Here is a 17,945-nt window from a genome sequence, read left to right as displayed (position 1 = left end):
AAAAATGTCTCTTTTGAAGGTCTGGGCTCTCATCCTTTGCAGTTTGTCTCATCGCTCAAATGATTGTTGTCGCATTTTCTTTTAGTTTTTGTGAATTGTCTTGTCTTGCTTTTACACCTTCCATGGGATGCGTTTGGTTCTCCTGATGGCTCTTGTTCTGTGTTGCGGCTGCATATTTGCATGAACTCCAGGATCCGACTTGTAGCGTTTTTGTCATCTACGCAATTGCATTGTTTGTTGAAGCCACTGCACGCTTATCGACTACTCTTCCTAGAAATGGGCTCACGAAATTTCCAACGGCGCACTTGAAATCGGCCCGAAGCCCATCACACAAAAGACCTGTTTAAGAGACAAACAAGCATCAACTCAACCCTAGCAGAAACCCACTTCCTTCGTCTTATCGTCCATCTCACCCACCACCGCAATGTCGTCAGCGGCCGCCAGCGTCTGGGCTCGAATCCGGCTTGCCGACCGACGCGACGTGCCCAACATCCACCGCCTCATCCGGCAGATGGCGGAGTTCGAGCTGTTGACCCACCTTTTCTCCGCCACCGAGGCCTCCCTCTCCGACACGCTCTTCCCCTCCCCCGCGCTTCCCCCCTTCCTCTCCTTCACCGTCCTCATTCTCGAGCTCTCCCATTCCCCCTTTTCCGAAGACAGCGATGCCCCCCTCTTCGCCCCGATCGTCCGGCGGATCGATCTGGAGTCCGCCGTGGAGGACCCGGAGGCAGCGGAGTTCGCATCGCCGCGCGGAGAGGGCATAGTGGTGGCTGGTTTCGTACTGTGCTTCCCGAACTACTCCACTTTCCTCGCGAAGCCGGGGCTGTACATAGAGGACATCTTCGTGCGGGCGACTTGGCGGCGGCGGGGGCTGGGGCGGATGCTGCTGGCGGCAGTGGCGGGGCAGGCGGCGCAGATGGGGATGGGGAGGGTGGAGTGGTGCGTGCTCGACTGGAACGTGAACGCCATCAAGTTCTACGAGGACATGGGCGCCGAGGTCATGCCCATGTGGAGGATCTGCAGGCTCACCGGACCGGCACTGCAGGCTTATCTTCATGAAAAGTGAAGATATGCCTGTGCTATCAAAATCGGATTTTGTCTGTTGAAATCTTCCCAAGATTTCTTCCCCGAGGAAGAATGGTTTAAGCGCTTGTAATCGAAGTCTCTTCCGCAGATTTCAGTAGATTGGCTTTGGTTGATGAATAAATTGTCTACCTTGAGAACCCTACTGCTAATGTTCATGTCTATTTTTCTATAGATTTTACATGATTTCTGCATGTAAAATGACGCTTGCAACCAGAAGACTCGCAGAAGGCATATTAGACGCTTGTAATGGGGCTCGAACTCTTATTGGATTCGAAGCGAATCTAATAAGCCATCACAATTGGACCCGGTTCGGACCGAAATGTCATACATGGATTCTCAAGTATTGGATCCGAAAAGCCATGGCAATTAAAATATTTGGATTTGAATGCACATTTATTAGAATTCTGTAATTTTTCAGAAAAATCGAACGCTTTATGATCCGACCCGGTAGGCACCAATTGGGTCGGGTAAAGATATCTTGGTTTCGGCCCGCAATCGGACCGTTCCTTACATCATCCCCTCTCGCAGCGTGCATCTCAAAACCCTAACCCTCGAACCACCTCCGCGCAAGACCTCTCTTCCTCCTCTTCCTGCCGCCTTCCGGCGGCTCCGCTGCCCTCGAGCTACCGGCCGCGATGGTGAAGTCCTACCTACGCTACGAGCCGGGCCTCGCCTTTGGCGTCATCGCTTCTCTCGACTCCAAAATCACCTACGATCCCTCGGGGTTGCACCTCCTCGCCCCCGCCCTCGACAAGCTCGCCCTCTGGAACCTCAAGCAGGGCCTCGCCTCCAAGACCTTCTCCCCCTCCTCCCGCTCCTCCCATACCCTCGCCGTCACCTCCGTTGCGGCCTCCCCCTCATCCTCATCCACTTCGGTAACCGGTTTCTCCTCGCTCTCTCCTTTATCCCGGACCAGTTCGTCGCTACTGCATAACTCTGACATTTTGCTGTCGTTTCAGATCGCAAGTGGGCACGCCGATGGTAGTATTCGTCTATGGGACTACGAAAAGGCCACATGCGAGGCGACACTCAATGGCCACAAATCAGCTGTTACTGCCCTCCGCTATAATCACCTCAGCTCCCTTCTTGCTTCTGGCGGCAAGGACTGCGATGTCATCCTGTGGGATGTGGTTGGTGAAGCCGGACTCTTTCGCCTTCGTGGTCACCGAGACCAGGCATGTCCTTGTTGTCTAAAGACCTCTCCTTTCCGAATACTTGAAGCTTGATTTACTGGTTCTGATTGATATTGATGTTCCTTTTTAGGTGACAGACCTTGTATTTCTTGATTCTGGAAAGAAGCTTGTGACCTGCTCCAAGGACAAGTTCATTAGGGTATGGGATCTTGAAATGCAGCATTGCATACAGATTGTGAGTGGGCACCACAGCGAAGTATGGTCTCTGGATGTTGACCAAAAGGAGAGGTTTTTGGTATCTGGGTCAGCAGACACTGAGCTCCGGTTTTATCAAATTAGAACCAATGCTGAGATGGTCGAGAATGAGAGCAAATGGGAAATTTTGAAGCAATTTGGCGAAATCCAGAGGCAGAACAAGGACAGGGTGGCGACCCTGAGATTTAACAAATCTGGAAGTCTTTTGGCATGTCAAGTGGCAGGGAAAAGTGTGGAAATATATCGAGTTCTTGATGATGTGGAATCAATGCGCAAGGCTAAGCGGAGGCTTCACAGAAAGAAAGAAAAGGTTATGGCAAAAGCAATGGTCGTAGATAATGAAAATGGAGGGTTTGTAGATTCTTTATCCAGCCAGGAACTTCAGCATCCAACTGTTGCAGTGTCAGATATGTTTAAACTTCTTCAAACCTTACGTGCAAGCAAGAAAATTTGCTCTATTGCATTCTGTCCTAATGTTCCTAAAGTTGGTCTTGCCACATTATCCTTGTCCTTGAACAATAACATGCTAGAGACTCATTTAATTGATACAGACAAGATATCCAAATTGTACTCAATTGAGCTTCATGGACATCGCTCAGATATTAGAAGCGTTACACTTAGCTCAGATAATGACCTTCTGATGTCAACAAGTCATAATGCTGTAAAGATTTGGAACCCCAGTACAGGAGTCTGCCTTCGCACAATCGAGTCTGGCTATGGATTGTGCAGTTCTTTTGTACCTGGAAACCGTTATGCACTTGTTGGAACAAAGAGTGGAACCTTGGAGATACTTGATGTTGGCAGTGGGAGCTCCATTGAAGTGATAGAAGCTCATGCAGGTTCCATAAGGTCGATTGTTCCAATTCCAGATGAAAATGGTTCTGTCAGCAGCTGTGGCTTTGTCACAGGGAGTGCAGACCATGATGTTAAGTTCTGGGAGTATCAGCTGTTGCAAAAACCAGTTAATGTGAGTTTCCTAGCTATGCAAAGGATATTTTATTGTTGAAGAATTTTAGCTTTTGTTCTTTGGTTTTAGATGTCCCGAGTAAGATTAATACTTGATAATAAAGTGTTCAGTAATCTTACTGCCCAATTAGTCAGTATCCTTGAACCTCGTTTCTGGTAATGTAGAGATATTGTGATTTGGAATTTCCACCAAATGTCAGCAACATCTTTGAATGGAACTTACAACAAGTTGTAATATCTTAACCATCTAGGGTCAGCTACATGGATCTTAACAAGAGCAGTCTTTTTTTTTTTTTCATTTCTAATAAAATTTTCGGAAGCTTTACCCTGCCTCTCCTTGCACCATGGCACTTTGTGTTAAGCGAGACATACGTAGGTCAGTTTGTTATCAATACATTTTGATCTGTTTCTTCTGCAAATCAGTTTGGTCTGCTTTTCAGATTACATTAGCAGGTCTTATTCGAGTTCTTTATCCTTTGAAAATGTATAGCAGTCCCATCATCCTTTAATTTTTATCTTTATTTGAATGATGCTTTATAAGGCTGGATTCTTTGTGCATTCTCTCAGGGTGAATATCTTTTTGCTGTTCTTTGTCCAGAGAAAGTGAAGCATTTGTGCTTTTGGGGCTGAATATAAGTTGTTTAAGATGTGGGCAAATGATTAGATGAGGATATAGTGGCCTATCGATTTCTATATTGTTTTTTGTGTCCATGAATATGCTCTTGTTTGTGGATTTGCACTTTCATGGTAATACAAGGTGTTTGGGCAAATGACTTCTGCTGGTCTCTTAGTTCTTTGAGTCCTAAAAGGTTGATTAATATCATAAGTTCTATATGAGATGGTTAAGTAGTTTTAGATAGGAGAATTTACTGGACATTGAGCTAAAATTAATGATGGTTCAGAGAAAAATGACACTTGTCTATCCTGACCCTTTTAATAATCGAAATAATTCAAAGTAATTTTTGCTGAGAGTTCTTCTTTGTTATTTTAGTGCTATCTCCTTTGTTATTTTTTATCTGAGATTATATTCTCATATGTTAAGTAACTTTTGTTAGATTACTTGGCTGTGTTAATGCTTCAAAAAGATGTTTAATTGAGCGAGACATGACCAACTGAAAGATACAGTCATCTTCGTGAGACACCAGAATATTAATATCTTATATAAGCAGAATAGGATTTGAATTTAAAAAATGAAAATTGTAGGTAAAGCGCAAGTGGAGATGGCTAATTAAGGTCTAAAGATAGGAAATTTTTGGCACTACAATTAATAAATGACTGAAATAACTATACCAGTCCACTTACTGACGGTGAGAGACTCTTTAAAAATAGAAAAAAAGAAAAAGAAAATAGTGAACACATTACTTTAGGTGACTTTGTTCTAAGTGTTTGTTTCTATTATAATTATATTGTGTTATTGCTTAAAATTGCTAACACCTAAAACTTTATATTTGCACAAAAAATGTATTTGTACTGGTCATTCTTTGTCATAATATAAGTTATGAAAATTGAGATCGTCCTGCTTATCTCTTTAGAATAAGAAATACCCAATTTATCTTCTTGTGGTTTTACAGGTTTATAATGCATGTATATAACTTTCAGAGGGCACACATGAGAAATGCCTGATGCTTGCATCATAATGTCATGGTCTTTTTGTTGACATTTCTAACCTTTGCAGGACTCTAAACAACTAACTGTGACAAATGTAAGAACTTTGAAAATGAATGATGATGTTTTGGCAGTCTGTATCAGTCCAAATTCTAAGCACCTCGCTGTTTCTCTATTGGATTGCACAATCAAGGTAATATTTCATCTTATTGTTGAGATATTTTATGCTGATCCATATTTATTGAAAACTTTAATTTGTGAAGCTTGAGGAATGTGAATCTGTTCTCTTCTTTGGGTTCTAGATCATGAATCCTTGGAATTTTAACTAGATCCATGTTTGAAATTAGTATAAATAGTATCACAAGTTTTTGATGGTGTCATGCTATTAGTTTTATTGTCGACTATTGGATATTCTTAATAAGGTATGCTTAGCTATATAGCTTGTGGAATTGAGGTATAATGTGGAACTTAAATTAAATTGGCTTGTTTGTTACAGGTGATCTGATATTGTAGGTTGGCTTCCTTGTGGCTTCATGACTTAGGTTGAGAAACCAAACCATCTGCAGAATACAATAATGCTTTTCTTTTGTGGAATTAGTATATGACCTTCGATATTGTGGATACTATACTTAAAAGGTTCATGTTAAATATAAACTATGATCAAATTCTTTATTGTAATTGGTTTTGATCAAGGTCTTCAGTTTGTTTGAGTGCATTAAAGAGTTTTTGTAGTTTCCATTGTTTGTCATTTGAGTTCAGTTTCCACTCTTTTTGCTGTTTGAATGTAGTTTGATTAAGATTCATTTACATTTTGCCATATAAAGCTGGATTGTCCAACTGATCCATTTACTGCTTTGATCAATTCCACCTATCCTTTTTCTGGTTTGACTAAAACCATTCGAGTTTATTGTTTTCTGTTGGAGGCTAAGCTTGAAGAGAGTTTTGAATCAAGATTGATCAATCACTGTATTTTCTGCTCAAACTTGATTACAATGGACTGAACCAGATAATCCTAGTTACGCTTCATCTGTCAGACTGTTGAGTCGTCAAGGCATAGCAAATTCATCTAAATCATGACTTCTAGTTCATATTGAAGGCATACTCCACGTGTATACTTCATCTCTCCACCATGTTTCATATAATGTGCATGATATCCACCACAAAACTTGTGCATTCTCAGTCGTCTTAAGTTGATTTGCATTGTTTTTGTGCGCTTTACTGTGACAATTGTAATATTCTTTTTCTAATTTTTTTTCTTATCAACAAAAGGCTACTTTTTCCTGATTGGCATGACTTCTATTATATCTTATTCATATATGGATGTTTTACAGGTCTTCTTCGTGGATTCCTTAAAATTTTTTCTTTCCCTTTATGGCCACAAGCTTCCAGTGCTCTGTATGGATATTTCATCTGATGGTGACCTTATAGTCAGTGGTTCTGCAGACAAAAATTTGAAAATCTGGGGTTTGGATTTTGGTGACTGCCACAAATCTATCTTCGCACATGCTGACAGGTCTTTATGATGCTTTAAAGTTAGGTTTGCTTTACTTTGTTAATGAATCTGCCAAAGCTGATTTTGGTCTCCATTTTTTATTTACTTCAGTGTTATGGATGTAAAATTTGTGAGAAATACACATTACATGTTCAGCGTGGGGAAAGATCGCCTCGTCAAATATTGGGATGCTGATAAGTTTGAATTACTGTTAACTCTTGAGGGGCATCATGCTGAAGTTTGGTGCCTTGCTGTCAGCAATCGTGGTGACTTCATTGTCACAGGTTCTCATGATCGTTCAATTCGCCGTTGGGATAGGACTGAAGAACCCTTCTTCATTGAGGTATTCTACTGTTCAAATTTCTTAATTCCTAAACCCTAAATTGTGCTCATTGAAATTAACAAATATATTCTACAATTAGTTATTTTATTTAACAAGTGCGCTTTAAATGCCTTGTTTGAGTGTAGGAAGAAAGAGAAAAGAGGTTGGAAGAGCTTTTTGAGTCTGACTTGGACAATCTAAATGAAGACAGATATGCACCAAAAGAATTGGTTCCAGATGAGGGATCTGTTGGTGTTCCAGGCAAGAAAACCAAGGAAACCCTGAGTAAAACTGACTTGGTTATTGATGCATTAGATATGGCGGATGCTGAAATAAAACGAATTGATCAACACAAGGTACACATAGAAAATGTTAATGTTTTTAATATTTAGATCACGTAATATGAATAATTTTTTATCGCATAACAGCTAGACAGGAAATGATCCTTAAGATTCCTAATCACGTGCTTTTCGACCATTATACGTGTACATTTATTCATATTTACAATACAAATTAGCATGCATGAAATTTCAAACATGTCCAAGCATGCGGTGTATTTGTTTATGCATCATTTGAGTTATAAAATTACTGTCATATACAAACATTTAATTTGAGAAATTAAAACCTGATATGAATATGATTATCTTGAAGAGTCTGTGCTTTATGGTATGACAGCAACAAGGATTGCCGGTTTACGCCACTGTTAAATTCTAAATTCTTGATTCATGCATTTGATTTCCCTGTGTATGTTAAATTTTAAACCTAATTTTAGTATCTCAAAACATATACTAGGAAATTTGTACAAACACACTAGTATTAGTTAAGATACTCTTCAAAATTTGTGTATTGCATAATTGTGCCTATGGATGTTTATACATTGTTTGTCGTACTTGTGTTGTTGAGCATCTTGTAAGCAGTGAAGCTACTATTATTTTAATTCACACAGAACATTGGGAATGGAGAAGAATAAATTGGGCACTTGCATTAGAGAATTGTGTGCTTCGTTTTTAGAGCTAAGTGTTTTATTCATGCAGATGATTCCTATTGTATGTCAAACCTTAACTTGTAAGTGAAACAACATCTTACTGGAAGTGGTGCATACACCTCTTTTTTTGCCCAAAACTTTTCTTCTTATGTTTTAGGTAGTAACCATCATATGCCACACCAATATTAAGCCTGTAGACTGACAATGCATTTCCGACACACCAGTAGAATACCTATGGCACTTTTTATAAGAATTAAGTATATACATAATAAGCTGTAATATCTTTGATTACCAAAAATTTTCTACAGCAGCATTCACTTTACCCTAGTTCATTTCTTATCTTTTTCTTGCAGCTATGACTCAGGTGTTATATTCGTTCTCTATACGATACCTGACTTGGACAATCAATATTATTCAATTTTGCTATGTAGTTGTTCAAAATGTTGTTAAAGGCTGCTCACTGCACAAGACTCCCACCAATGTGGGTGGGAGGGTTGCGTCAATGTATGCACGTTTGCTCTTGCAAGCAAAAGAGGATGCACGCGCATTGATAACATTTAATGTGCTCTTTTCCTTTCTAAATTTTCAGGAGGACCAGAAAAACGGAAGAGGAGATGAATTCCAAACAAATATAATGATGCGGGGGCTTTCTCCATCCGATTATGTTCTTCATACACTTGCAAATGTTAATACCAATGATCTAGAACAGACACTTCTGGTTAGTGACAAGTTCTTTGTTTGTTCATTGTTGTTGGATCTTATATTATGCCAAATTTTTTGTTCAATATTACAGTTTTACAGGTTTGCTCTTGCTTATTTTTAGTGACTTATCTCAAACTTGTTTGTTGTATTGATTCATATATTGCATTTGTACTGGAAAGCCTTTTTATCATGCTTATTTTTTGTAGAAATCTCCACCTTTTTCATGTTAGATTGTTGTGTACCTTTAGACAGAATGTCTTCCTTCTAGGCAGCCTAAAATTTTAGGGGTCATGTTTAACCATTATTCTGAGTATTTGTGTTATGGATGATTTATTGTCTTTTTTTACTAGGCATTAAAAGCACTAAGATTTTCTTGCATCAGAAGTTCCTTTAGGCTAGAAACTGCAAAACATGAAAATTATCCTGTAGTATCAGAATCTGATGCATCTCCTTGGGAGGAAATTTGCTCTAGGATTACATCTAGATGGTCAAGTTACAAAATTATGGTGATTTATTTACATTTATTGTTATTCAAGGAAAACCAAAATACAAAATTACATAAATGTGAAGAAACATTTTTGCTAAGGTGCAGGTTGTTTGACTTGGTTCGTACAAATATCTGACTGAAGTCACCATATCTTCTGCTTTTGCAGTCATTGCCGTTCTCAGATGCATTGAAGCTCATGTCTTATTTGAAAGAATGGGTTCTCGTTCCTGACAAGGTAATGACAATGGAGTCTTTATTTTTTTTCTGAATCTTGATTGAAAACCAAATATATACATAATGAGTTGTGATATAGTTGGCTGCATGTATTGGTACAATGAGTATTCACGTAGTGCTTCAATGAAACTAAGACCGGGATTTTATTATATCATAATATATAGTACATTCTTAAGAAATATAAAACATAACTGCATATTCACTGCTTGCAGGTCGAGCTTGTCTGCAGGGTCACCATGGTACTGCTGCAAACACATCATAACCAGCTAACGACTGCAGTAGCTGCCAGACCAGTTTTGATTGTACTGAAGGACATTCTTCATGAAAGAGTTAAGGTAAATTTGGAGGCTCTATTATTCATTGGTTTTGTTGCTTGATGTAAGTTCGTCATAATATTTTATATTTTCTTTTTAAATGGAAAAAAAGGGTAAAAGATAGTTAGAGATAAGAGTTTTACAGGATATTCTGTCGGAGGATGGGATCCAATAGACAGACTGCTTTTTAGTTGTTTGTAGGATGAGTTATAGTGGATGTCCCATTATTCTTTATCTACTAGTTCCTTGTGATGCATTATTATTTATGGACGTTATTTTTGTGAACACTGAACACCAATTGAGATTCTTTTCATTTCACAGGAATGCAAAGACACTATCGGTTTTAATCTTGCAGCCATGGATCATCTCAAGGTAGATACTCCTAGACATCTTTTATTACTTACATTGCTGGTGGATGATATTGTGGTGTGTGGTCTACCAGGAGTTGATGTCGATGAGATCCGATGCACCTTTCCGGGATGCCAAGGCAAAGCTCATGGAAATCCGTCAATGGCAATCTAAGCGTACGGAGAGAGGCGGCGACACAAACGAGAAACGAAGGAAGAAGAAACAGAAGCCAGCCAGCCAATGAGACACGGGCTGGGGCCTGACCTCTTCAAGATCTTTCAAGATTGTGTTAATTATGTTAGGGTGTCCATTTGCTTGCAAATGAGTGTAAAATCTCAGGGCAAAATTTTGACATTATCAAAATGAGTGGCTAACATGCCATGGTTAGGGCGCAGTATAAACTTTCTATTTAATATACTTTCATTCATTGAGTACGAGAAGTTGAGTTAGATGCATATGTAAAAACTCAGTTGTGAGCAAAGGACGTAAGACGAACGAACAACAACGAAGAGTGGTTGTACACATTTACTGGTTGGTTGGTTGGCTGCTTTAGTGGATTTTTTTCCAATTGATTTTTTACATCCACGACGCTTTAGTTGATGAATCTGTTATGAAGTCCATGTCAGCGGGACCTGTAGATTTATCATGTATATTTCAGAAAAACACAAGCAGTTTAGAATCTTGTCATGCTGAATCTTTTTTGTGAAGCTGTAAAATGTCCTTTTCCTGGCTGCGCCAACTGAATGCAACTGTAAACTCATTTAGTTTGTCCAAAACACACACAAGCTTATTATTTCTTGTCTACTGATATATTTACAGATCGTTCCGATTAACTCAAGAAGTAAAGGAAGTGAAACCAGACCTTATTAGCATACATACATGGAATAATTTCTCGCATCCTGCTATAATAGCTCGTCATACTTTTCAAGAAAATAAGTGCAGAGGAAGATCAAGTCACATGGGCAGAAGGTATTGGAATTCAGAATTATTAGGGATTACATCCACCGTATGAGATATCTTCGCAGCTGTCCTTCCCTTCAAGCACTCTAGCATGGATTTCCTCAGAGGCCAAGAAGTTGGAAGCTGGTTGACAATCCAGTCAACTAAAGAATCCAAGTCTCTGGCAAAGTCATGCATATTTGAGTGCAGCAGATGCGGGATCAAAATCCTTTTTGTACTTGTCACTACTATTGAAGCTTGCAAGTAGTCCATCTTCGATTTTTCCAACTCGCCTACGACACCATCGGCTGTGTATATTCTGACCTGAACAAAATTCAGTCGATTACCATCATCATCGAAGAATCATAACATCAGCAACATAGGATGTCATACGATGGGTAAGCTATCGTCATATGTGATCCTTATCGCTAGCAATGCTTCTTGGTCACATTGGTTCAAGGTCATCAAGAACTACCACATGTACATTTGCCAATGAGTATTAAGATAAGAAGTCAGTTTAACACCATTAGACTTTTGAATATGTTATGATAGAAGTCACAACATAATTTAACCCATGCGGCTAGTGACAATCTAGAGCACTTCTTCTCAATCAATCATATGCTCAAAAGTGGATGTCTTGAACCTAATAATCATACAGTGATGGTTGTGATGTCATAATTGGAGGGTTCCTCTCAATATAAAATCGAAAAGAATCCTCACTTTCTTGAAAGAGGATGAAACTAGAGATGTTTCCAAAATATTAAAGATAGGTGAAATCCAGGAAATTAGGAAGATCACACAGGATCTCTGGTCCATTGCTAAAGCTTGAAGCATGATCAACAGACATTTTTTGCATGCAATTAGCCACCTATCACTCTTTACATATGCCTAGTGGTTCTTGGAAGTGGCTTGCATAAGTTCACTGACAATAAAATATGACATGGTTGAATACAATTTGGTATTTTATGATAGAAATAAAGGTTATGCCAGATGCTAGGGACATAAAGGGTATCAGCCACCACTTGTACAATTGACCATTATTAATTTGGTCTTTTATGATAAAGAATGACATCAGTAATCACTAATATGAAGTCTAATTTCTGAAAGTTTTACTTACAGCTGGAGAAGATTTACAGCCAGAACATAGTGCAAACACAATATTGGGGTTTGATTGCTCCAATCCATAGTCTTTAGGAACCATTTCTTTATCATCCTTGTGAACTTTCCAGCCATCCTGTGCAACAATCAATTGACTACACATCATTATCTAAATAAGCACAGTTATATTATGCTAAGCTTAACCTACCTCATTAGAGTTCGATGATTGCTTTAGAATAAGGTGCTTTATAGCTAATGCATTTAGTTTGTGCCCTCCTATATTGAGCGTGGCCTGATGAGAAAGAAAATACTTGATGTTTTAGGTCATCTTAAAAATGAAGAGTGATCGGATGTACATTCATTAAAAGTATCTTTGTACCTTATTCTTCAATCCTTCAGCCATTTCTGGATTTGAAGGCATCCCAAGTTCTAGGAAGCTCTGTAAAACATGGATTTGCATGAAACATCAGGCAATTGTTCTTAGACAGAGCTCATCAAGAAAGTTAACAAAAGGGAAGCAGTCATACTATACATGCATGATGCAGATGTTGTAAACATTTATCCAAAAAGCCAATTTCTCTTGGTGGGTCAAAAATGTCAAGTCCACCTTATGAAGGCTGCTAATTAAGATCCTGTGGCAGTAATTTAAACAATGACTAATATCACAGTCTAGAGAAGGCAAAAAGAAATGTAGTTATCATAAGAATTTATGGATGAATGAAATAACAAAAGTAGATTTAGGAAATGATTTCAGAAAAGAAAAATATGATTATTATAGTAAGCCTCTGCACAAAATTCCCAGATACTGAAAGTGCTTTACATGCATAAATGTTTACGCAAATCTGAACGATGATATACTAAACATATTTATATAATACACATTGATATAATCATGCAAAATATACTTTGATTTTTAAAAATAGAGTGAGCTGTGCAGCTTACCTTAACTTCTTTAATAAAGCAAGAGAACTAGAAATGTCTTTGTGATCCAAAGAGCATGAGGTAAATTTGACAAGATTCTTGTATGGACCAATATCTCTCAGTAGAGAGTCTTCAATCTCAAAAATTTCATAAGGATCATGGTGCCCTATTTCCCTTTGAGTTGGAATTTTTCCCTTCAACATCAAGCTGCCATCAATCTGGAAGTTTCCTGATCGTAGCAGTATGTTGGCAGATCTTAATAAGTTGCCAGATTTTTCTAGATCCAATGCTCGTGATGTTCTTATAAATCTTAAGAAAATGCAGATCAAGCACTTCAATATTTTCTCAGATAACTTGTTTGGTTGGTATTCTCCACCATTTTTGTCTGATGAATTTACAGTAGAATGTTCTTTGAATACTGTGAGAAAATTTTCCACATTAGCATCCTGGAGAAAGCAAAATGTCTCATAGTTAAAAGAAAATTTGTAAGAACAACATCCAGAAAATCATAATACTGACAAGTATACTTCAACAGCAAATAACTAGAGAAAAAAGACAGAACAGTTTTACATGTAAGAATTCTCTATTATCATAAGTCTCCCAAGGCATTACTAACATGTAGACACAGGTGGTTTTTGTCATCTATCTATTCAGATGAAGTTAACAGAAACTCTGGGTTTTAGTGTAATAATGGCTCAATCCTCTGTTCCATTCACCAAATAGAAAGCTTAATAAAGTAAAACTGAAACAACTAATTTAATATAGGGCTACAGAACCTTCACAGCTTAAACAAAAGTGAAAGATGTAATGCATTTGTAAGACAACAAATGTTTCTTTCCATATTTATCTCTCTATTTATAACAGCAATATTCTGCTTATGTTTCTCCTTGGTTATTAGATAGTCATAATAAACATTGAAACTAAGCAGGACAATCTGGGTAGCATAAAGAGTTTGACTTACTTTATTGCTTAGGTGCTTTGGAGGCAATTTAGGCAAGGATGCTTTCTGTGGCATTCGACCTTTCCTTGAAGCTCTCTCCTTAATTTCCACTGCCCTTTGGCTTCCCTTGTAATGGAAAGACCTGGTTAAGCTTCCAGCACTTCTTATATTGCTGAAACCATTAACCAAATAATCTCCTTTTATTGCCTGGTTTATAAAGAACAAAGGCTTGGTTTCTAGTGCTATCTTCTGCTGCAAAATTTCTTGACCAGGCACATGTGATGAAGCAACTGACTTATCACTTGAAGGTTCAACTATGACATTTACATTTGTGTCCTTAAAGTTGAAAACTTTTGAGGTCTTCTGTTCTTCAGCTCCTTGCATGTTTGGTAGGCCTACTTGAACTTTACTTATTTCACTTTCAAGTCGAGCTATCTCCTCTTCCACCACTACAAGTTCTGCTAAAAGTTCCTTTGTCTGCAAGTCAGATGAGCTTTCAGCAGGAAAAAAAAAAATGAAATACCTTTCTTCCTTTTAGCAACATTAGAAAAGTAAGGATGTATTTGAGTTCAAATGAATCAGTAATCATGAAAAATCACGAACCAGGTGCTAACTATATGTACAACAATAACCTATAATGTCCTAAGTATCCATTTGGAATCGACTACATTGATTTTTTCACTTCATTAAGCTCTGTTTAATTTAATATCCTAAGCCAATTAAAAATGATCTAATATTGTTTTAATGTTTCTCATAGATTTTTCTTAGATTTCTTTTTTATCTATCTCTTCTTGCACCATTCATCCTAATTGACTTAGCTCATCTATCCAAGCCATCTATATTTCTCTTTTGAATATGCCCACACCATCTTAAATGTTTCTTTCATTTTATCCTCTATTAGGCCAAAAAGCTAGTTATTCATAAATGAAAAAAGTCAACTGGCCCAATGGGTAACAAGTCATCGCAAGGATTTGCTTAAAAATATAGTTAAGAATTCAATACTGAACTAAATTCCTATAGCAAATTGCACTATTTTATTCATGTCAGAAAGCTCAAAGCACTTTGCATGAGAATAGCTAGGATGGAATGATTATGGCACTTAGGATATTCAAATTCTCAAACTAGGTTGACCATGAACACACTTTAGAAATTTAATTTGGAATGAACTGTGTGGAAACTAAACGTGAACATGGTAGACACTTCAGGCTATGTCATCCCAGAGGCTAGTTTGAGAAAGAACTTTCAAGAGGACAAGCATATGAAAACTTTCATTTATCATCATAAATTATTTATAGAAAAAGAAATCTAAAGTTGTACAATGATGTTCTAACATATCCATCCCTGCTTCTTTTGGTAAATTGGCATTTATCTTTTTGACTGTAAAAGGGTTACTTCTCCTTGAAAGAATTTTAGCAAGAAAAAACACAACATACTATGAAATAACTCTCATTTAAAATTCATGCCATCATGCACACAACATACATTGGAATCAACTGAGGTGAAGTTGGATAACAAAGTAAGGATGTGTATGATAATGGCGGCCATGGTTCTATAGTTCCTAAAAACTACTAGATTAAGAAAAATTTAGGCACTACGTTAGTTTGGTTAAATAAGTGCTAGTGCTTCAAAAGCTACGCAACTCAGCATAACTTAGGCAGTATAATAATTTTGTTAAATATATAACCATAATCCAATAGCCAACATGAAACAAGAGTATGTTTTATTAACATAAAGTTACTTTGCTTAATTTAAATTTCAAATTGAGCATGTTATACATCTGTATCAAAGTCTGTCCAAATGCAACAATACAAAACTCCTCATATGCATAATATAACTAAATGTTGATAATCTCTGGTGTCACTGGTCATGTAGAACACAGAAATGGTATTTGTCCGAGAGGTTAAAAAAAAAAAAACACTAGATGGGAAAAACTGCTTATATGGATATCTCAGCATGCAATGATTAGATATTAATCTGACTATTGACTTCAGAACCATTATAGGGGTCCTCGAGCACCAAGTTCAAGTTAAAATAGCTTGACTGGACTGGATTTGTTACTTGTCATAAATGATGCAGGTGTCAAAATCCTAGTCATAAATTTCCAGACAAATGACAATAACAAAGTCCTTTATATAATAAAGGAATTATTGTTTGTCATCATCATGGTAGAGCTTAAGCTGCAAACCGGTCCTCTGCTGGCTACAATGTTGGATTGCCTTCAAACCCAGAAACTGCTTATAGGTGCTCAATTTAAAGGACAAGTTAACATTATTGTAACTTTAAGTTTGCACCTTTGTATTTTCCAATGCATGTCTTCCTTGAGATGCACAAATTTAAGGAGGATGTACCTTTTTTGGAAGGAAACTTGAGATACGAAGGGTTAACAGAGCATTTTGTGGAAGCAATGCACGTTCCAAAATTTCATGCACTTTCTCTTCATCATGGAGCATCCTTTGCAGTTCGGCCACCTGGAAACAACATTACATTTGAAACCACAGCAGATGTAATGCTTATGTTTATTATTATTCACTGGGGTAATTACTAGAGAAGAGAAAGAGAAGGTGGTCAGAGAAAAGAAAAGAAAAACACAAATTTTCACTCCTTCAGAAAACAAACAAGACAACTTTGCTTGAAATTATGAATCTTCTCCAAATTTCTCTGATGATAATAGAATGTAAAAAGTTGACTTCAAGAGAAAACAATACCTCTGTTTCCTTCAATTATTCTGTTTCTCATTCTTTTTTTTTTTTTTTTTTTTCTGTTTCTCATTCTGTTTTCCTTTCAAACAAACAAGATATTTCAAACTTCCTCCCCATTTGTTTTGTCTTTCCCCCAATTCTTGATACAAACAAAGCACAGGAAGCGTTAAGGTCTCAGGTACTGTTCTATTAGCTTCCACTTGAAAAAGCAAAAGAGACAACTAGGAACTCACCTCCTTTTCAAGATTTAACCTTCTATGTTGGATACTGGTGCTCTTCCTTCCCTGCATGACACACATTGGATCAGTTAACCACTCTGAAAGTGATGTATCGTTAATTGTTATCCCGTGGCGACAAGGCACTAATTTTATTTGAAGTATGTGAGAGAAGTATGTTCCCCGACCTTCAGCTGACACAAACAAGATAATGCCACCATGATCAACAACCAAAATCCCAATGCTAACAATAATCGAAACAGAAACCTTATTGACATTCATCTCTCAGCCTCCCTCTAGAACCTTCAAGTGTGGAGAAGATGCAAACAGATGCATCGTTTTACCATCCCACCATAAAAAGAAAAGGCTTACCATGTTAGAGGCAGCAGGAAGTGCAAGAAGCCCGTCGTCACCAGACGCCATGAGCCTCAGCTTCGGCCAAGACCAGCGTCCAAAACTGACTCAAAGGGCGGGCGAGGGGTGGTGGATGGTATTGTGGTGGGAGGAAGTTGGAAGCTTTGAGGCCAAGAAAGAGCACCGGATCGAGTTTCCTGAGGAGAGGATGGAAGGGAGCTTTCGAGGAGAGCGGCAAGTCTCTGGCGGGAGACTTGGTGTGCGCGGATGGTGGAATGGGCCCTTTCTTGGCTTCAAATCCCAGCTTTGCGTGGATTCGGCTCTTAACATAAGAAGAAGTCCTTTCCACCGAATGACTTGTGATGAGAAGATGAATACCCCCCCCGGACACGAGCACTGCGGGTTAACAAGAAGCATTGGGTTCTTGCGGTGATTGGGACGGATGATAGGACACGCGTCCGGCGGACCCCGCGTTTCATCCAATCATCGCCTCGATTCCGTGTTCGCGTGTGGAAGTGTACAAAGGTTCATACTGAACCTATTATTGTTCCCAGAATGTTTCTTTTGGCGATGGGAATGGTACAACTATGACATGCCACCTACACCTGCATTTCCAATTTGCTTCGGGGTGCTTCTCATGGAAGATAAACCAAACCGAGTAAGATGCCTCAACAAGAACGCGCAGTATTACACCAGGGACCTCTCTTGGTCGAGATGGGGAGACCGTTCGGTAGCAAAAAAATTATGAAGCACTTGTGCAACAATTTGAGATAGGGGTAAAACGGGTCTACAGGATCCAAACGACAACAGCTATGACATAGGGGTAAAACCAGGGCAATATCCACTAAGG

General features: G+C 38.4%; 3 protein-coding genes across 5 annotated transcripts; 2 read left to right on the top strand and 1 right to left on the bottom strand.

Annotated features, from left to right (window-relative positions):
• The first annotated feature begins 363 nt into the window (after positions 1 to 363).
• LOC103970193 (GCN5-related N-acetyltransferase 8) lies at positions 364 to 1,228 on the top strand. Its single transcript, XM_009383864.3, has one exon. The coding sequence runs from the start codon at positions 425 to 427 to the stop codon at positions 1,064 to 1,066; it is 642 nt and encodes a 213-aa protein (XP_009382139.2). The 5' UTR covers positions 364 to 424; the 3' UTR covers positions 1,067 to 1,228.
• Positions 1,229 to 1,613: 385 nt separating this feature from the next.
• LOC103970192 (uncharacterized) lies at positions 1,614 to 10,508 on the top strand. 3 transcript variants are annotated; one of them, XM_009383863.3, is made up of 12 exons: positions 1,614 to 1,961; positions 2,046 to 2,261; positions 2,350 to 3,441; positions 5,116 to 5,238; positions 6,377 to 6,558; positions 6,649 to 6,880; positions 7,006 to 7,215; positions 8,434 to 8,562; positions 9,200 to 9,268; positions 9,480 to 9,602; positions 9,903 to 9,953; positions 10,024 to 10,508. In XM_009383863.3, exons 1-12 carry the CDS (start codon positions 1,722 to 1,724, stop codon positions 10,171 to 10,173), a joined length of 2,817 nt encoding a protein of 938 aa, XP_009382138.2. In that variant the 5' UTR covers positions 1,614 to 1,721; the 3' UTR covers positions 10,174 to 10,508. The 3 variants fall into 3 exon arrangements, with proteins under 3 accessions (XP_009382138.2, XP_065030419.1, XP_018676551.2); XM_018821006.2 differs by lacking the exon at positions 1,614 to 1,961 and having other exon boundaries at positions 2,122 to 2,261; positions 2,357 to 3,441; XM_065174347.1 differs by lacking the exons at positions 8,434 to 8,562; positions 9,200 to 9,268; positions 9,480 to 9,602; positions 9,903 to 9,953; positions 10,024 to 10,508 and adding an exon at positions 8,198 to 8,336.
• A 192-nt stretch (positions 10,509 to 10,700) lies between these two features.
• Positions 10,701 to 17,827, bottom strand: LOC135652962 (uncharacterized). The gene is made up of 10 exons (XM_065174348.1): positions 17,114 to 17,827; positions 16,760 to 16,810; positions 16,176 to 16,295; positions 13,849 to 14,304; positions 12,909 to 13,333; positions 12,499 to 12,598; positions 12,346 to 12,405; positions 12,175 to 12,258; positions 11,986 to 12,102; positions 10,701 to 11,192 (listed from the first exon to the last, which is right to left on the bottom strand). The coding sequence occupies exons 1-10, from the start codon at positions 17,162 to 17,164 to the stop codon at positions 10,884 to 10,886; spliced, it is 1,773 nt and encodes a 590-aa protein (XP_065030420.1). The 5' UTR covers positions 17,165 to 17,827; the 3' UTR covers positions 10,701 to 10,883.
• Between the last annotated feature and the right edge of the window lie 118 nt (positions 17,828 to 17,945).

The sequence above is a fragment of the Musa acuminata genome, chromosome BXJ3-11, assembly GCF_036884655.1.
Source record: "Musa acuminata AAA Group cultivar baxijiao chromosome BXJ3-11, Cavendish_Baxijiao_AAA, whole genome shotgun sequence".
NCBI lineage: Eukaryota > Viridiplantae > Streptophyta > Magnoliopsida > Zingiberales > Musaceae > Musa > Musa acuminata.
Note: the sequence above shows the minus strand (reverse complement) of the source record. Positions and strands in the feature narration are given on the sequence as shown.

Coding starts and splice junctions, on each gene's coding strand:
- LOC103970192 (XM_009383863.3), top strand. CDS start 1,722: ATGGTGAAGTCCTACCTACGCTACGAGCCGGGCCTCGCCTTTGGCGTC. Junction 1,962..2,045: donor CCTCATCCTCATCCACTTCG/GTAACCGGTTTC, acceptor CTGTCGTTTCAG/ATCGCAAGTGGGCACGCCGA. Junction 6,881..7,005: donor AAGAACCCTTCTTCATTGAG/GTATTCTACTGT, acceptor GTTTGAGTGTAG/GAAGAAAGAGAAAAGAGGTT.
- LOC135652962 (XM_065174348.1), bottom strand. CDS start 17,164: ATGGCGTCTGGTGACGACGGGCTTCTTGCACTTCCTGCTGCCTCTAAC. Junction 14,305..16,175: donor CAAGTTTCCTTCCAAAAAAG/GTACATCCTCCT, acceptor TCTGACTTGCAG/ACAAAGGAACTTTTAGCAGA. Junction 11,193..11,985: donor GCTGTAAATCTTCTCCAGCT/GTAAGTAAAACT, acceptor AATTTTGTTCAG/GTCAGAATATACACAGCCGA.
- LOC103970193 (XM_009383864.3), top strand. CDS start 425: ATGTCGTCAGCGGCCGCCAGCGTCTGGGCTCGAATCCGGCTTGCCGAC.